The 19269-nt window shown below is 36.9% G+C and overlaps 1 protein-coding gene across 1 annotated transcript in view; it reads left to right on the forward strand.

The window, feature by feature from the left end:
• Window positions 1-19269, forward strand: part of CFTR (CF transmembrane conductance regulator) — a 199644-nt gene that overhangs the window by 142800 nt on the left and 37575 nt on the right. Inside the window, exons 20-22 of the mRNA XM_061198249.1 lie at window positions 398-625; window positions 3427-3527; window positions 17608-17859. Coding sequence (XP_061054232.1) covers window positions 398-625; window positions 3427-3527; window positions 17608-17859 — 581 coding nt within the window. The remainder of the gene's footprint in view (window positions 1-397; window positions 626-3426; window positions 3528-17607; window positions 17860-19269) is intronic.

A 19269-nucleotide genomic window follows, 5' to 3' on the forward strand; every position in this document is an offset into this window, starting at 1 on the left:
TTTCCAGTGTGTTTCTGCATTGAAGGTTATTTGCTAAATTAAGTCACATAAACTTTCTTAATTGAGGCCTGGAATAAATTGTCTCAAAAGAAAAACATTTTCTCTGATTAATTTAGGATTAGTCAGATAAACAATGCCCAGTGGTAGCCAAGGAATATGAATAAATAATGGCAGTGATTTTATAATAAGTTCCCATCCATGGTAACCAAGTAAAAAAGAGGGTAACTCATTAAAAAAATAACAGATTGCATCTATTCAAAGTAGGGCACCAGAATGAAAAGCCTTTTTAACCAATGACATTTGTTGTTTGGTTATTCTTTAAGCCACTCTTTTTAAAGTAAGAATTTGCATTATGTGTTTACATGACTTGCATTGTTTTCTATGGAATATTTCACAGGCAGAAGTCCAATTTTCACTCATCTTGTTACGAGCTTAAAGGGACTATGGACACTTCGTGCCTTTGGACGGCAGCCTTACTTTGAAACTTTGTTCCACAAAGCTCTGAATTTACATACTGCCAACTGGTTCTTGTATCTATCAGCACTGCGCTGGTTCCAAATGAGAGTAGAAATGATTTTTGTCCTCTTCTTCATTGCTGTTACCTTCATTTCCATTTTAACAACAGGTACTGTGAACTCCTTAACTATTTAGCTAAGCATTTAATTTAAAGCTTTGCCAACCAATAAAATGCTACATTCTTATAGGTTAAAAATTTTAGATATCTTTAAATCAATTTTTTGAGAGTTTATTGATCAAAAAATTTGTTTATTGTTGAATGAATGATTTCTTTGAATTAGAGATGTATGCAGTTGAAAAACTGAGATACAAGGAGTGTCAGATAACAAATCTGTGATTCAAAGAAAAAAACCATCTCATGACTCTCATTTTGATAAAGGATCTTGGCTTCAAAAGTAATAGATCTCTTTATTAAAGAACTCTCTGAATAGGGGAAAAGAAACATCCAAATTTATATACAGATACACACAAAATCCCCCTCCCTGGTAAGTTTTGTTCTTTTAACCACCTGTTGGTGCAATTTGTCATCCTAATGTGAACTTTGCATGGTGAAAAACTGCCATAGAAGTGAAATAACTTAGGTGAAAGTGCCATATTTTTCAAATACAAATGTTCTGAGTTTTAGGATCTTTGGGTGAAAAACGTAAAATATTTCATCGTAAGTAAAATGAAAACCTATATAGACAAGTGAGCTCTTCTAATTAAAAAAGGTGAATTACTGAGCTGTAAGAAAGGTTGAAATATATAGACAAGTGAGCTCTTCTAATTAAAAAAGGTGAATTACTGAGCTATAAGAAAGGTTGAAATATCTTATATAAGTGACTGTGGACAGAGATTCAGAGTGACTGCCAAATCTGAGGGGTCGTTTGGTTCTAAGAATAGAATCCGGATCAAACAAAATGAAGCGCGTGTTGGAGAATTATAGGAGGACCTCGTGGAGCACAGGGCGGGAGGCACACAGAGCCTCCAGGGAAAATGGGACAGGCGTGGAGAGTCAGAGTCAGAGCTTCCCGTCTCCAGAGACTGGATGCTGGCCGTGCCCATTCCTTCCTCTGGCTACTTCATTCATTTCTCTTTCTCTGAAGACTGGTTTCCCTGATGTCCCAGAGCTGTGCTACAGTGACCTTATATGGCATCTCCATTCAGGCCCTTTGAATGAACAGCTGACTTCCCTCTGTCCAGTTACCAAGTATGGGCAAGAACTGAAAACAGGCTCATTTTGGCTGAAGGGTCCACCTGCCGTCCACATAGGTGCCGTGAGACTAGTGGATTCCCCGCCTTCACTGTTCTCTCAGCCTAGGGCGATGGGAAATGACTCTATGAAAGGAATATAAGGGGCCAGGCAAATTAACTAAATCCTTAGCAGTACAGTAATTTGGGGCAACTTTAAAACAAAATAAAATTTCTTTTGTGGTTCAGAATTTTTAAAAAATTTTGCCTTTAATTAAGTTATTTGAAATGGGATCCAAGAGGGCTGAGTGAACAGGATTTGTTAACAGTGAATTCAAACCAATATATCATGTGCTATAACATAATGGTTAAGGATCTGATTGAGTCCCGATTTACCAGGCATGATAGTCAAAGCATTTAGCAATCAGTATAGTTCAGGACCTATCCATTAAATCAGATGCCCAGCCAGAGTGAATGTTAGCCACACAGCTAATAACAACCCTGCCTCTGCTGGTCTTCAGCTGTGGTAACTTGTACACTTTAATTAACTTCTCTAAAGCCCTCATTTTCCTCATGTGTAAATAAACATAATAATAGTACCTATCCCATAAGTTTGTGGTGAGTATTAAATGTGATAATTTGTACAAAACACTTAGTGTAGTGCCTGGTCCATAGTAAGCACCTGAAAATCTTATATTACTTATTATTGTTATTATTTTAAAAATTTTATCTTACTCTCATCTTAATCTTCAGAATGAGTAATATATTGGGGCCCTGGATAAATCTCACCTATTTAGAATAAATGATTTAGTATTAAAAGCACATACCTGCTGTCTATGGTTTGTCTTCTGTTAGAGGAATTGTAGAAGCAAAAATTTCAATTCATAATAATGGGATGAATTATTTCTCCCAATTTTAGAACCCTATGGCAGTTTTATCATGCATTACAGATGCAAGGACTGACTCTCAATTGAGACTTGATAACCTAAATTTATAATAATTTAAGAACATTCCTATTAGAAAAATTTTAGGGCCATTAATAGAGAGTATTTATGAACTTTAATTAGTGGTCCCCTCTAGCCCTTAAAAACTATTTACTCTAATTAGACATTTAAGTATTGTTCTTCCTGGGTGAACGAGTCAATTTTTTTTAACATAAAGAGCAGTCTTCTCTTTTTCCAAATGGCAGACCCATGAGTTCTGACTTCCCCATGAACCTCGAAGTTCTTTCTTCCCAACAGCATCTGATTGGCAGAGAAAGTCCGCCTCACAAAGGCATGAAGCACATCTAAACATCTTCTGGATGCTGCTCACACACATATCTCTCCTACTTTTGACTTCTTTGTAGAGGAGCTTATTCAGACAGACACAGGACTTTTTTTCCATTGTCCATTGTAGTCTTTGAAGGTATTATTACTTAGGGAGTGATAGTAGAAGGGATAAAAGTGATATTTACCCAACACCAACATCCCCTTCAATATCTGAAGCACTTAAAAAAGGGCAACTCTTTCCTAATAGTCAATCACTCTTTGATTTAAAATGTTGGTTGAATACTTATTATATACAGGGCATATTATTACTAGTGATACATGCTGTGGGGAATCTGAGATGAAAAATGGTTAAAACTGGCACAGAATCAAAATGTAACTTTAATATGTGCCCTCTTCTAGGAATACATAAAGTGGTTCACAGAAGAGAGAAATAGCATAAAGTTTGTTTATATCTTTTTTCCACCTATAGGTGAAGGAGAGGGAAGCGCTGGGATTATTCTAACTTTAGCCATGAATATCATGAGTACACTACAGTGGGCCGTAAACTCTAGCATAGATGTGGATAGCTTGGTAAGTATTATTTTTTTTATATTTTATGAAAAAAAATTCAGATGAACCAAAAAGTATAGGTAGTAACATAAGGGATGACTATATACCCAGATCCAGCTTAAGAAATAAAACACTGCGGATAAATTGAAGGTCACTATCTATCTCTCATTAAACCCATAACTCTTCTTTCCTCCACATAAATAACCATAATCAAGATCTGGTGCTACGGTGAACATTCTTGCAGTCTCCTTGCCCAGGATTTTTCTAGGATAGCCATCCAGGAGTGGTATTGGTAGGCCACAGAATTCACCCACGTTCAACTTTACTAGATGGTGCCAAATTATTCTAAGATCTGTTGTACCAGTTTAACCTCCCATCAAGAGAGTATAAGAATTCTCAGAGGTCCATAGCTATGACATGCAACACTTGATATTGTCGGACTTTGGTTTAATTGAAGTATAGTTGATTTACAATATTGTGTTAGTTTCAGGTGTACAGCGAAGTGATTCAGTTATATATATATTTTTCAGATTATTTTCCATTATAGGTTATTACAAGATATTGAATATAGTTCCCTGTGGATACAGTAAATCCTTGTTGCTTATCTATTTTATATATAGTAGTTTATATCTGCTAATCCTATACTCCTAATTTATCCCTCCGCCCCTCCCTTTCCCCTTTGGTAACCATAAGTTTGTTTTCTATGTCTGTGAGTCTGTTTCTGTTTTGTATGTAGATTCATTTGTATTACTTTTTAGATTCCACATATAAGTGATAATGTATAGCATCTGTATTTCTCTGTCTGACTTACTCACTTAGTATGATATTCTCTAGGTCCATCCATGTTGCTGCAAATGGCATTATTTCATTCTTTTTTATGGCTGAGTAGCATTCCATTGTATATATGTACCACATCTTCTTTATCCATTCATCTGTCGATGGACACTTAGGTTGCTTCCATGTCTTGGCTATTGTAAACAGTGCTGCTGTGAACACTGGGGTACATGTATCTTTTCGAATTAGTTTTTAACTTTTCCAGACATATGCCCAGGAATGGGATTGCTAGATCAAATGGTAGCTCTATTTTTAATTTTTTTTAAGGAACCTCCCCATACTGTTTTCCATAGTGGCTGCACAAATTTACATTCCCACCAGTAGTGTAAGAGGGTTCTCTTTTCTCCACAACCTCTCCAGCATTTATTATTTGTAGACTTTCTGATGATAGCCATTCTTGTCAGACTTTTTAATTTTGGAAATCTGATGGGTGTGAAGTGAATGCTGAGGAGATAGGGCAGCTTAATACATATTTATTGGCCATTTGAGATTCCTTGTCTGTTAATTGCTTGTTCATTTCGATTGCTCATTTTTCAAGTAGATTGGTTTTTTTCTTAATTCATTTGTTGGAGTTTATGAATTCTGAATCAGTTGTCACTTGTGTACATTTCAAACATGGTCCTCCAGTCAGTGGCTTGGCTTATAGTATCTTTTGATGGAAAGAAACTTTTAAGTTTAATGAAGTTAAATTTTTCAATATTTTCCTTTATGTTTTGTGCTTTTGGTATCTTTTTAAGAAATCCTCCCCTGTCTTGGGTTTTCAAATTTATCAGCATTACATTTTTCATAATATTTTTCATATTTAAAATTTCCACAGTTTTTTTTTTTTTTTTTTTTTTTTTTGGTGGTAGCTCCTTTCTCATTCTTTTTTTTTTTTTTTTTTAAATAAATTTATTTATTATTTATTTATTTATTTTTGGCTGCATTGGGTCTTCGTTTCTGTGCGAGGGCTTTCTCTAGTTGCGGCAAGTGGGGGCCACTCTTCATCGCGGTGCGCGGGCCTTTCACCATCGCCGCCTCTCTTGTTGCGAGGCACAGGCTCCAGACGCGCAGGCTCAGTAGTTGTGGCTCACAGGCTTAGTTACTCCGCGGCATGTGGGATCTTCCCAGACCAGGGCTCAAACCCGTGTCCCCTGCATTGGCAGGCAGATTCTCAACCACTGCGCCACCAGGGAAGCCCTCCTTTCTCATTCTTAAGTGTTTATCATTGCCTTCTCTTTTTGCTTGGTCAATATTGTCACATATTTATGTAATTTATTAGTGTGTACAAAGACCATATTTTGGTTTTGTGATTTCTCTTGTTTTGGTTCCTTGGAGTGCAGAGCCTGCAGTAATGTATGTGAGGTAACACTGTGTCCAGGGCACAAATCCCATGGCAGCAAGAGTGAGAGATAAATGGAATCAAGGCATATTTCCTCTTTTTATTTAAAAAACAAATGCATAATTTTCATCAGATGGTATAGTTGGTCTGGATAGCTTCATCATCAACTTCTATTAGTCTAGCTGGAGTACTGTATTCAAAATCAGACATCCAATACTGTATTTGTGGACGGTCTAGAAACCCATGTTGGGAATGACTATATAACACTTGTTATTACCCTTTTGGCTTAGGTTCTTTTTCTTATTCTCTGAGACAGTTGGCATGTTCTCAAAATGCACACATTCATTCAGCTGTGAAATTTGTATAATCAGTTCCTGTCAGAACAAGTATCGTTATAAAAAATACTTCTATAGGGAAAAACCAAACCTTTTCATTCCCTCTTCTTGTCTATGTGACTTAATATTTTATTTAACCAAAGCACTGTAGTAATTCATTGAAATGTAATTTAACCTTAACCTGATTTATAGCAGGGATTTTTTCTTTTCCTTCAACATCATTTTTTTTGTGAGTTTGACCAGCTCTTTTTAGTGACGCCATTCATCTCCTCACTTAGCTCTTATGCTTCTGGAGTTGAGTCTTGTAAACGTACTTTAAAATGTTTCTGTTGGAAGATAGCAGGAAGATAGTAAGTAAATATTGTGCTGGCATCTATTTAATTCTTTGTTCAAACTTTCTACAACTTTGACTTTACGATTAAAATCCTCATGCACTTCACATCGTTTTCTTTATCTGAAAGCATCTCTTTAGCTCGTATATGCACAATTCCTTTCTCTTTGTCACATTAATTTGCTTGGTTTATGTAACAGCCTCTACAGCCTCTCTTTGTTTGGTGTCTGTTTTGCATGTCTAATCTCCATTAAAATTTCTTTCAGGCATTTTTATTTCTCTAGTTTTTCACATGGTCATCCTGGGCTTTGTGACCTGTGCTTTGACATTGTTTCACCTCCTGGCATAAAAGGATCTTTGCAAAAAACTATTATGTTCTAATACAGTCTATGGAAAGTATCAATATTTGCATTTCATCATATTTTTTAAAGTCGTTTTCTTTTCTTTGAATATCAAAGTGATCATGTTAGTTTTCATTTCCCTGCCAAACAGCACAACTGGTCTTTCCTGGGCCTTTATCTAGTTATTAATTCCCATCTTGCTGCTTCCACCCCTGCAACTGCTGAAGTTGTCCAGTAATCTGTTGGTTTTCACCTAGCATATGTTGAAAGTAGAAGGCGAGAGAGCTCTGCCCTCAAATTTCATGTTTACATATATGTTAACACTAAAGGTCCTTGTGACCTCTGAAGTAAAAACTCACTTTACTTTATTGAGTTCTGAAATGAATTTAGACCTGAGTTTAAAATGCAGTAAACAAGGTGTTTTGTTTGACACACACTTTTAGTTTTTCAGTACAAAGGTACTCAGAAAAAAATGTCTTTAGACTTGGAAAGAATATTTCATTTACGCATCTGGCTGGGTTTAGGCATGAACAAAGAGTCAACCGTCAACAGAAATATGAAGTTATAAAAATGGCAATGTGACTTTTCTTCTACTGCTCATCCATTGCTTAACCCAGGTGCCTAGCTTTCATTAGCTTTCAAACAGTAGAGGTAATATTTGGAGGATAACACTTCCTCATCACAACCTCAGGTATCTTTGCATTTATGACTGACTGCACATCTCAGATGTTGGCACTCAGAACTGGTCAACAACGCTTTTATTACATTTTCCTAATAAATTCTCTATTTTATTCCCTAAGATGGTTCTTTCCCACCTTCTTGTCCCTTCTCAGGTGCTCCAATAATTCCACCCCCTGCATTCTCAGCCAACGACCTTGCTACATACTATATAGAAAAAAACATGCAACCAGAAAGAATTCCCTCCTTTCTCTCCACCACCCTTCTGCACCACTACTCATATGCTCCAGTGCCCTCTGTGTCTTCGCTCCTGTATAAAGGCCAGTGATATGCGATCAACCCCTCTTTGTGGGACCTTTCTCCCTAGCATAAAACTACCATCCTGGGAAGCTGCTGCATAGCACAGGGAGATCAGCTTAATGCTTTGTGACGATCTAGAGGGGTGGGATAAGGAGGGTGGGAGGGAGGCTCAAGAGGGAGGGGATATGGGGATATAGGTATACATATAGCTGATTCAGTTTGTTGTACAGCAGAAACTAACACAACACTGTAAAGCAATTATACTCCAATAAAGATATATATATTAAAAAAAAAAAAACTGCCATCCCTTGATCTCCAGCTAGCACTCCATTTCTTTGACCAGTTTTCAGCAAAAATTCTTAAAAGAGTGCCTGACTCCATTTCCACCCCCCTCATTCTTTACATAACCTGCTTCATTTCATTTCCATCATCCCCAGCACTCATGACCAACATCTTTCCAGAGCCAGCATCTTTGTTTCTCTCAACCTCTCAGCAGTTACTTATGCCATGGACACATCCTTCTTGTGATCCTTTCTTCTCTCGATAGGGTGATGCTACTCCCACCTCGTTTTCCGCTGCCTCTCTGGTTCCTCCTTAGTTCTCTTTGCTGGCCTCTCATCTTCTTGCAGAGCTCTAAACATCAGCTGTATTCCAGCCCTCCTCTATCTACACTTTCTCTAGCTGTTATCTAACTCCATGCTTCAGAAATCATCTCTCAATGCATTGCACATTCATATCTCTAATTTAGACCACTCCCCTGCCCTCTAAATATATATCCAACTACTAACTTGACACCTCCCGGTGTTTATGAAACACAGTGATAGAATGTCTTCCAGTAGACTTGACATTTTAGGGCATAAGTTCTTGTTTGGAATCTCCTCAAAATATGCTTGCAGTATCAAGAGACCATTAAAAGTGAACAAAACTTATACCTACTAGTTTGTCTAGTTTTATATAGCAGTTTGGAAAAAAAATCATCTGAACATTGTCACCTTATGAACAGCATAGCGTAATAGATTGTGAATAACCCCAGAAATTTGTAAAATAGTAAAATTATCAGAGTCCAACTTAATAATTCCCACTAGAAACCTCCATGTTAAGGGATTTCCAATTATTTCAATTGATACCACAGTGTTTTAAAAACTATTATTTCTAATTCACTCTTCATTTTAACATGAATAGCATGTATGTCTCTATTCATTTCAATTGTGTATCTCATACTATTCTGTAGATGGGATGAAAAGAGAAGTGTTAATTCTTTTTAGCTCCATTCCTCACGTACTATATGGGTTATAGGTGTTATTGCTAAAGCTATTATCTTAAAATTTTTGTGTTCTTAATTAACAAAGCTTTGTACTTATTTATTTTATTTGGATTCACAAGATGCCTGCCATTTTTAGTACCATAAAGCTTCTCTGTCTCCTATTGTTAGCTACTTAAACATTATATATCTTAAATAGGCTGTGCATACCTAGATTTTTGCCTCCATGAATGAGTGAAAATTAAATAAATAAATAAGAGGTAGAAAGGATGAAAGGTGATGAGGTGATGTTTCAGACTTAGTGGTTATCAAGCCGTTTGGTGACTAGTGAATTGCCCACACTCATAGTCTCATTGTTTGAATGAGGCAGTTGACAATTCATCTGTTTTCAGGGCTGTCTACATCCTAGTGGGCACAGCTAAAAGATCTGAGCATATGAATAGTATCCACTGCCTTAATTCACCAGTTGCAGCAGCAGATAAGCCATCCCTGTTATAGAGTGCGTTCCTAATAACACAGGAGTGTGGAAGCCGCCGGGATGAGCAGGGAAGACTGTGCCTCTGTACGGTTCACAGTTAGATTCCAGTTAATGAGTTTCCAGAAAGTTCTTGCAAGATTGATGTAATCTGAGAAGAGTTTTCTGTCAATAGAAACTCCCTCTGTTTCTCCTTTGTCCTTTTATTGACCGTGTTTATTTTGGGTTCCAGTAAAGATCAAGTGACTGATTGTACAATGACCAACAAGAAACCTGATGGGAGGAGAAGTGGGGAACCTGCCTTTTCTTCAATGCTCCTGATGCCTAATTCTATTGCATTGACAGTAGTTTCTGCCATGAGAATCTGAGGGGAGGATTCACTCCTTCTGTTTTTTTTAGCCTCCTTTTAATGTCCTCTTGATAACACCTTTCTTTGTTTTTCTGTTCTCATGAGTCTTTGTGGTGTAGTTTCCACTTATGACCTCTGTCCCAAGACTTCTTTCCACCCAGCCTTTCTATTTCCATCCTGCAAAGTGACTTTCTATTCTGTGTTCCACTCTGGCCTTACCACCAAGAAGTTGTGTGGCCTTAGGCAGGTCATAACCCACTTGAGGGCTTCACTTTTCTCTTTTGTAAATGAAACAGTTTGGTTGGAAATTTTTTAAGCTTCTGTTATCTCTGACATTCTCTTCTGAACCTATGAAAGATTTCAAGTCTTGATTGGCATGTATGCAGGCACTATTCCAGGTGCTCACAGGAATCACACGTATCTGCCACTGTCCCCGAATGCTCATGTCCAATGATTAGGTCATTCACCACTGCAGTTGTCAGAGCTGATAAAGAACTCTGAACCAGTGTGTTACTAGAACCAACAAAGACAAAGAAAGCACCATTAAGATGTTCTTGGGTCTTGAATTAGTAGGAGAGGCTTATGAGAACCTGAAGGGATTGCGGGAGTGTGGAAAAGTTTGGAAAATTTGTTGAGCTTTGTGCCTGTCACTTTAACTTCCTGGGTTTAGAATTTTTCATTTTACCAAGAAGGAATGGATTAGAACAGAGGTTCTCAACCTGACAGCGCATGTGGAAACTTTATAAAGATAGAGATTACTCAGGGTCCTCTAAGATTAGTTAAAGCAGTTCTCTTGGTTGGGGGCAAGGTGACCAGGCATGACGTCTGTCTTTTAAAAAGTGTTCCAGGTGATTCTGGTATATCTAGACTTGTGAATCACTGGATTAGATGGTCTCTAAGATTCATTTTCACTCCAGTTTTCTGTGAGTCATGGCACGGAGTCAGAAAACTTTGTCTATAAAGGGTTAGATAGTACTTTTTTCAGCCTTGTGAGCTATGTGGTCTCTATGACAATTATTCAACTCAGCCTTTGTAGGGCAAAGCTAATGTAAACAAATGGATGTGGCTGGATCTGGCCATTGGGCCATAGTTTTGCTGACCTCTGGTCTATGGGATAGAATTTACTTTGGAACTGATAGACCATCAGCAAATTATTTTTGTCCTGTATATCAACCAATGACGCATATAATTCTGTATAAGACATATAAAGGATGGTGCTTAATGATAGAGAACTTGGGGAAGTTGCACTATCTCAAAATTAAGATGCTTAGAGAAAATCAAAACCTTGGGAAAATATTTTGATTTGTTGTTCTGGATTTTGTTTTTTAGTAAATCTTCTCTTCTTGAGATTTCCTTTGAAGTATGTTTAATGGATACCACATAGACCCAATTGCATTCACCAAGCACTTACTGATGGCCTATCATGTGCTTTTAAAAAACGTAACACCAGAAAGAGTTCAAGTTTGAGTAGTAGATTCAATAAGTGATATCAGACCTTTTCAGACAGGTAAATTTGAGAGTCTTCCTTTGCCTATTGACACTTAGTACCTTGATTATTGAAGCTCTTAATTATTGAAATAGGCACAACATATTTGATACCTCTACGTTTATTTAGGATATGTCTTTTGTCATTCGTTGTAATGTGTTTTCTTTCTCTTTCTCACTTCTTGCAGTCAGAAAAAGTGACATTGACTTGCCATGTGATTTGCCACAAGTTAAATAGCAAGCTATAATAATTTCCAAAGGGTTAGAATTTATAGTATACTATAAGTAACTCATTTATGCTGTTAATGATTTATAACAATACAGTTCTGATTGACTTTTTAAGTGCTCTAGGAGCATAAGTAATAGGCGCAGACCGACAGACCAGAGTTTCAAGAATATGTTTTGGGCAGAGAGTCTGTTTCCATGACAACCATTATCTCTTAAGTCTATATGCATGGCTTAAAGTTTATGCCAATGACTCTAACGTGGTCTTGGGCCTCAGGTCTCTAGTTAGTTGATTCTGAAAAGCATTTAGTTTGGGCCTACCAGGAAGAATCTATGATTTAAAACACTTTAATCCTCCCTTTCATGTACTTCACGTTTTGAAAATTTCCCTTGCAAAATGTGTGGTTTTTCACATGTCACTCTTCTAGATGATTCTCTTCACATTTATTTCTTATAATCTTCCTATAACAACCAGTTATGAAAACTCTTTACAGTGTTGCCAGCCAGATCTCAGGCTTATGAAATATATTTTCTATCATCATGGCTTTTGGGGTATTACAGCATGTAGTTTAGGTGTTAATGCACAATTTTGATGTATTGGTTTCCAAATAACCAAAAGGATGAAAGGAAAAAGAGCAATATTTTGCGAGGGAGAGGAGTCTGGCTTCCTGACTTCCCCTAGAATAGATCTTTAAGCCTTTTCTTCCCTCTTTGTTAACAAAAGGTGGAAAGGAAAATCAGGAATCATTTTCTTTTTCACTAAATATATCTGTTACAAAGTTGAGATGAGGCTGTGGAGCTGTCTTTTCCCAAAAGACTCTGTTCTCCTGATGCTTAGATTAGTAATTTAGACCAGCGGTCCCCAACCTTTTTGACACCAGGGACCGGTTTCGTGGAAAACAATTTTTCCACAGACGGGGGGTTGGGGGGGTTGGTTCAGGCGGTACTGTGAGCGATGGGGAGCGTCAGATGAAGCTTTGCTCACTGGCCCACCACTCACCTCCTGTTGTGCGGCCCTGTTCCTAATGGGCCGCAGAACTGTAGAGGTCCGCAGACTGTGGGTTGGGGACCCCTGATTCAGATGCTATCATAAAGATAATGAGATTCAGTTTTAAAGATTGACTCAGGAGAATTTTTTGAGCATAATAAATTTAAATAACCAAGCCAAAAATTTAAAGCAGATGCTACTCAAGCAAAAATCCCTCTTCATTTTAGTTAAACTCCGATTTTATAGAAGTCTGTGCAAATTATATCAAGTTTTCCTCTTCATGTGAGGAAAGGTTTGATGTTTCAGTGCCTGAGTTTCATTTTGGCTTCATCATTTACTTCTTAAAATCTAAGACACATTCTCCCACCTAAGCTGGTAATGGCTACGTTGAGACTTTGCTGTCAGTGGGCTAGACAGAGCCTCCCCCTCATTCCTCTTCGGGAAACACTTTTCTATGCACTGAAGCAGCAGCTTAAGGTTAAGGAGTTTGCCCGACTCCGTCTACAGAGCTCTGAAAATTGCCAAATCTGAATTTCCATCCAGCTCCATCTACATAGCTGGACAATGGCGTAGCAGTTTTTACATATCACCTGAAAATGTTTAGACATTCCAAATTAGAGACAGGATTACGTTAGTTTGAAAATCTCAATGAAGACAAATTATGAGACTAAAAATAGTTTGGTATGTTACAACTTCCTTCTAATCCAAATAGCAATGTATATTTTCAGGCTGAGAGGCCGAGGCTACAACCGCAGCCTGGATTTCCTGCTAAGGTCCCCACAGCACTGTCATTCTCCCTGCTCAGAAACTGCTTTCTGCATATGAGGTAGAACAATGCATTAATTCATTACGAACAAAGATTTATTAAGGGACTGCATGATGGTAAACACTAGATGGGGAAGATACAACAAACAATGCTTGAATAAGTTTACTGTAATAGCCACAGTGGATTTAACTGAAGCCCATGAGATGTAAGCTTCACGTTCTCTCACTTGCATGGAACCCTTTGAAGGCCCTGTACTTAATTTTCTATGCAGAATTTTAATTCTCTTTCTTTCTTCCCTCTTTTTGAATATTGTTCCCTGTAAATCCTTGTTGTTATACAGTAAATCCTTGTTGCTTATCTATTTTATTTATAGTAGTGTGCATCTGTTAATCCCATACTCCTAATTTATTCCCCCTTAGTAACCATAAGTTTGTTTTCTGTATCTGTGAGTCTGTTTCTGTTTTGTAGATAGATTCATTAGTATTATTTTTTAGATTTCACATATAAGTGATATCATATAATATTTATCTTTCTCTGTCTGACTTGCTTCACTTGGTATGATATTCTCTAGATCCATCAATGTTGCTGCAAATGGCAATATTTCGTCCTTTTTATGGCTAAGATTTCATTGTATATATAGTCTTTTTCTTAGGAAAAGTCCCCTAAATTACTTAAGTTTCAGGTTCCACCAAACCTGGATCCATCCCTGATTGCAGGTATGAATCTTTGGCTGTGAAATCAAGTGTACGAGAAATATGACTACTTGTGCTCTAGTCAAATTTATTTTCTATTTGAACATGCCTTCCGCCGAGTGGAAGAAACAACCTCAGCAAATACAGAGATCTTCCTAGAAGTGAATCTATAATAAATTGTGAGTGGAGTTTACAGGATACCAAGACACTGAGGGAGGGGGCGTCTGGCCCGAGGTTGTCCCTTGTTGTGCTTGCTGTCTCTGAGACTATCTCTGACCTAGAGGTGTACAGTCCAGGTATATTGGGTCTTTGTCCTTCTGGTCCTGATTATGAGCTCTCCCTAGGTGAGCTCTCTCTGTCTCAGCTGCTTCCATGTCTCTGAGGAAGGGAAGACCCTGAGGGATCAAAGCATTGGGATTCTTTGGCTTCCATTCAGCACCATTCTGGAAATACAAGAAAATCTGAAGCTACGTCAAGTTATCTATGTCTAGACATGCCAAGCATCCGTGTCCACTCTATTGCTCCTGTGCCATGCCGGGCACTGGAAGCTTCTCTAAGGCCCTCCTCATTCCTGACACCACCTTAGAAATGAGGCATAGGCTTCCTATGTTCTAAAATCCCTCAAATCTACTTGAGGAGAGAACCAGAGTTCGGTTGCAAGGCACTGCTTCTTTTAAGAGGAACTGGTGTCTCAGCCCATTCATGAGTTGGATTGTGCAGTGAGGAGAGAGGCTATTTCTCATCCATCAGAATTTCATCCATGACTACTGTTTTTTACATAAACACTGTGCTTTGTGTCCTTCAGGCTTTGGTTTTTGAAGCTTAAAAGGCAATATTCATGTGGCTCAAAATTTTCAAACTGTCAATCTCTGACTACAAAGGCAATTTTTTGCAACTTGCAAGACCAGAAATGATTTTCTGTGCTCTGGTTCTGATGTAGCTTCTCCTTTGAGAGGCAGTGAAAGTAGAATGTGCAAATTGGAGAGCCTGCGAGGCACAAGGAATTAGTTAGCAATTCATAACATTATCTGGCCACATCATCTATTCAGTAATGGCATTTCAGTGGCTGAGAAACTGACCATAATGCAGGTGTCTGCACTAGCCACCTTTTCTTCCCATCAGAAAATATTCTAACCCATTGAGTTGAGTGAATGTTCATGTGTTGTGGATGAGTGCCCATTGTTAAGGTGAACTAGTTCTTGGTCAGGGATATTTGACCATGCTGTGAGTAACTATAATAGCCTGTCTTGGGGTCACTTTATGCAATTAGACTATATGAAAGGTGACAAGTTGAAAATTGTTTTCTAAATTTGATAGGTACATTCCATCTATCATAGCTGACATTAGAAGTTCTGCATTCAAAAAACAAACAAAAAAACAAACAAGCAAACAAGAAGTTCTGGATTCACCCTTGCTAATGGAGAATGTAATTTGCTGTACTCAAACACAAATCCTTACACAGAAAGCTTATCCACTACATTTTAGTGCTACCAAAATAGTAGTTTTGAATGTCATTTTCTAATAACACCACATACAATTTTGAGTAGTTTAGATAGCAATATTTACATGTTTTTTTGATTGCTTGGAAGTATGAAAATATGATGGATTTTTGTTATACAGTACCTTTCTTGACATACTAAAGCACCTAACAAAGACTAGTTTAGAATTCTTCACAGCATTGACATGCAGAAATGTCAACAGTTTACTTTAATTCAAAATTAATAAAAAATAACTGAATCAGGGTTTAACAAACCCTGAAAATCACCCATAATTTGGAATTTAAAATACTATGTCAGAGGACTAGTTATAATATGCCTTTCATTTCCTCTAGAGTTATTTATGATGGATGTGGGCTTTGGATACTTTTCACTTCCATTTATAGTGGGTTTGGCTTAAAAGGATTCCCTTTTTGAATTTCAAATAATTATTGAAGATAATTCGAAGGTATTTTCAAGATGAAGGAAATTGAAGCACACAATTACTAGATGGAAGAAAGCTCTTTATAAACAGCAGGCTTGATCAGTGCATGTGAAAACAGGCAACGATATTAGATTTGCTAAGATGGAACTTTTAATGTTCAGTTAAGGATCAATATCTAAACTTCTCTGATTCATCTACCAGTCATTTCATACTAAAGGTGAAGAATTCTTCCCATTTCTTCCCACCATTTTTTTTGCAAAAAGAATCATTTCTAATAATCTAAACCTTAACTATAAATACGATGATTAGAACATTGTAAAAGAGAAGGTTAAATTCTTGACTGGGTAAAGCCAGAATCAACAATTACTTTTAAGACAAAAAAATTTCTGTCTAGTAAGCTGTTAACACCTGTGAAGGACTAAGCCATAGAATCAAGGATGATATCTTTTAAAAATAGAAATTGAGTGAATTCGAAGTCTCCAACTCTTTCTTCTTATTCATTTATTTATTTATATATTTAATCATTCACATATTTATCCCTTTATTCACTTAAAATTTTTTCAAATATTTATTGGATGCTTATTATATACCAGGCTATTTTAAAAATCACATTCCAAATTCCAATAAATTATAATTGTTCAGAAAAATATGTTCTCGCTAAAGAATTTAAGCACCTTTGAAAAATAGATGAATTTCATAATGCCATTTGCATCAACATGGATGCAACTGGAGATTATCATACTAAGTGAAGTAAGTCAGAAGGAGAAAGACAAATACTATATGATATCACTTATATGTAGAATCTAAAATATGACACAAATGAACTTATTTACAAAACAGAAACAGACTCACAGACATAGAGAATGGACTTGTGGTTGCCAAGGGGGGTAGGCAGTGGGGGGGGATGGATTGGGAGTTTGAGGTTAGCAGATGCAAACTATTATATATAGAATGGATAAACAACAAGGTCCTACTGTTGCAAGGGAACTATATTCAATATCCTGTGATAAACCATAAGGGAAAAGAATATGAAAAAGAATTTATATACATATGCATAACTGAATCACTTTGCTGTACACCAGAAACTAACACAACATTGTAAATCAACTATGCTTCAATAAAATAAATTTTAAAAAATAAATTAATTTTAAAAATGGTTGAATTTTAAATACAGCCCTTATACACAGTCACATTTTGCTCAGCAATGGAAATTGATCTTTAAGTAATTCAGATTAAAAATGTAATATTTAACTACAGATATATGCCAGTGACTTAAATTTGTTTGAAGATTATTGTGAAGTTATTCAAAATTTACTAAGCTTCAAGAGTCCACTTACCACCCAGCTGACATAGAATTGTTGATAGTTATTAATGTACTGTGAGAGTAAGGCAAGACTCTTATGTAGTGGTTTAGAGGTGTGAAACATTTTATTATAATATACCAGTTGTAAAACATTGTGTAGTACTACTCATGGTAGAAAAAAGTTTTCCCCTTGACATCATCTATTCCCTTGAGTAGAGTTTGGCTATTTATGTGTGGCTTGCATAACTGAGAATTAACTGATCACAAAAATAAGCAGTTTTATACAGAGCGCATTTATAGAAATCCTAGTTAATTCTCTTGGTTAAGCTTTTAATTACATCCAATTATTTCCTGTTAGTTCATTGAAAAACCTAACAAATAACCAAGTGACGACTAGCTAGCATCACATCTTACAAGTTATTTTTTAGGAAACACCAAACTAATTATGACTTTGCCTGCAGCTCTTAAACAAAAATTAAAAATTATTTTTATTTCAGATGCGATCTGTGCACCGAGTCTTTAAGTTTATTGATATGCCAACAGAAGACGGTAAACCTAACAAGTCATTGAAACCATCCAAGGATGACCAGCTCTCGAAAGTTATGATTATCAAGAATCAACATGTGAAGAAAGATGACATCTGGCCCTCAGGGGGCCGAATGACCGTCAAAGACCTCACAGTGAAGTATACAGACGGTGGGAATGCCGTATTAGAGAACATTTCCTTCTCAATAAGTCCTGGCCAGAGGGTGAGATTTAAACATTGCTTGCTTTGTTAAACCTGTGTTCAGTAAGTGAATCTCAGTAGCCTAAAGCAATGTGTTAGTAGAATCCATTTGTAACACTGTTATTGTAGACTAGGACCAATATTGAACACAAATATTTTCAAGTTATTATATGAAGTCATTGTTTCATGTGAAATATACTTTGCAAAGTCCTGAATCTATATAATGGAACCATTTTATTCCATTTTATTTTATTTTTGTATTAATTTTTATTGGAGTATAGTTACTTTACAATGTTGTGTTAGTTTCTGCTGTACATCAAAGTGAATCAGTTATATATATACATATATGCACTCTTTTTTAGATTCCATTCCTATTTAGGTCACCACAGAGCACTGAGTAGCGCTCCCTGTGCTATACAGTAGGTGCTCATTAGTTATCTATTTTATACATAGTAGTGTATATATGTCAGTCCTAATCCCCCAATTCATCCCACCCACCTCTTTCCCCCTTGGTAACCATGAGTTTGTTTTCTACATCTGTGATTCTATTTCTGCTTTGCAAGTAAGTTCATCTGTACCATTTTTCTAGGTTCCACATATAAGCAATATTATATGATATTTGTCTTTCTCTTTCTAACTTACTTCACTCTGTATGACCATCTCTGGGTCCATCCATGTTGCTGGAAATGACATTATTTTGTTCCTTTTATGGCTGAGTAATATTCCATTTTATATATATATATATATATATGCCACATCTTCTTTATCCATTCCTCTGTCGATGGACATTTAGGTTGCTTATACAAACAGCTCTTGCAGCTCAATATCAAAAAACAAACAACCCAATCAGAAAATGGGTAGAAGATCTAAATAGACATTTCTCCAAAGAAGACATACACATGGCCAAAAAACACATGAAAAGATGCTAGACATCACTAATTATTAGAGAAATGCAAATCAGAACTACAGTGAGATATCACCTCACACTGGTCAGAATGACTGTCATCAAAAAGTCTACAAATAATTAAGTGCTGGAGATGGTGTGGAGCAAAAGGAACCCTCCTACACTGTTGGTGGGAATGTAAATTGGTGCACTCACTATGGAGAACAGTATGGAGGTTCCTTAAAAAACTAAAAATAGAGCTACCATATGATCCAGCAATCCCACTCCTGGGCATATAATGGGACCTTTTTTTTTTTTTTTTTTAGTTTATTTATTTTATTTATTTATTTTTGGCTGAGTTGGGTCTTTGTTGCTGTGTGCATTCTTTCTCTAGTTGCGGTGAGCAGGGGCTACTCTTTGTTGCGGTGCGCAGGCTTCTCATTGCGGTGGCTTCTCTTGTTGTGGAGCACGGGCTTTAGGCACGTGGGCTTCAGTGGTTGCGGCATGCAGGCTCAATAGTTGTGGCTCACGGGCTCTAGAGCACAGGCT

This window comes from Eubalaena glacialis, chromosome 8 (genome assembly GCF_028564815.1).
Source record: "Eubalaena glacialis isolate mEubGla1 chromosome 8, mEubGla1.1.hap2.+ XY, whole genome shotgun sequence".
Classification (NCBI taxonomy): Eukaryota; Metazoa; Chordata; class Mammalia; order Artiodactyla; family Balaenidae; genus Eubalaena; species Eubalaena glacialis.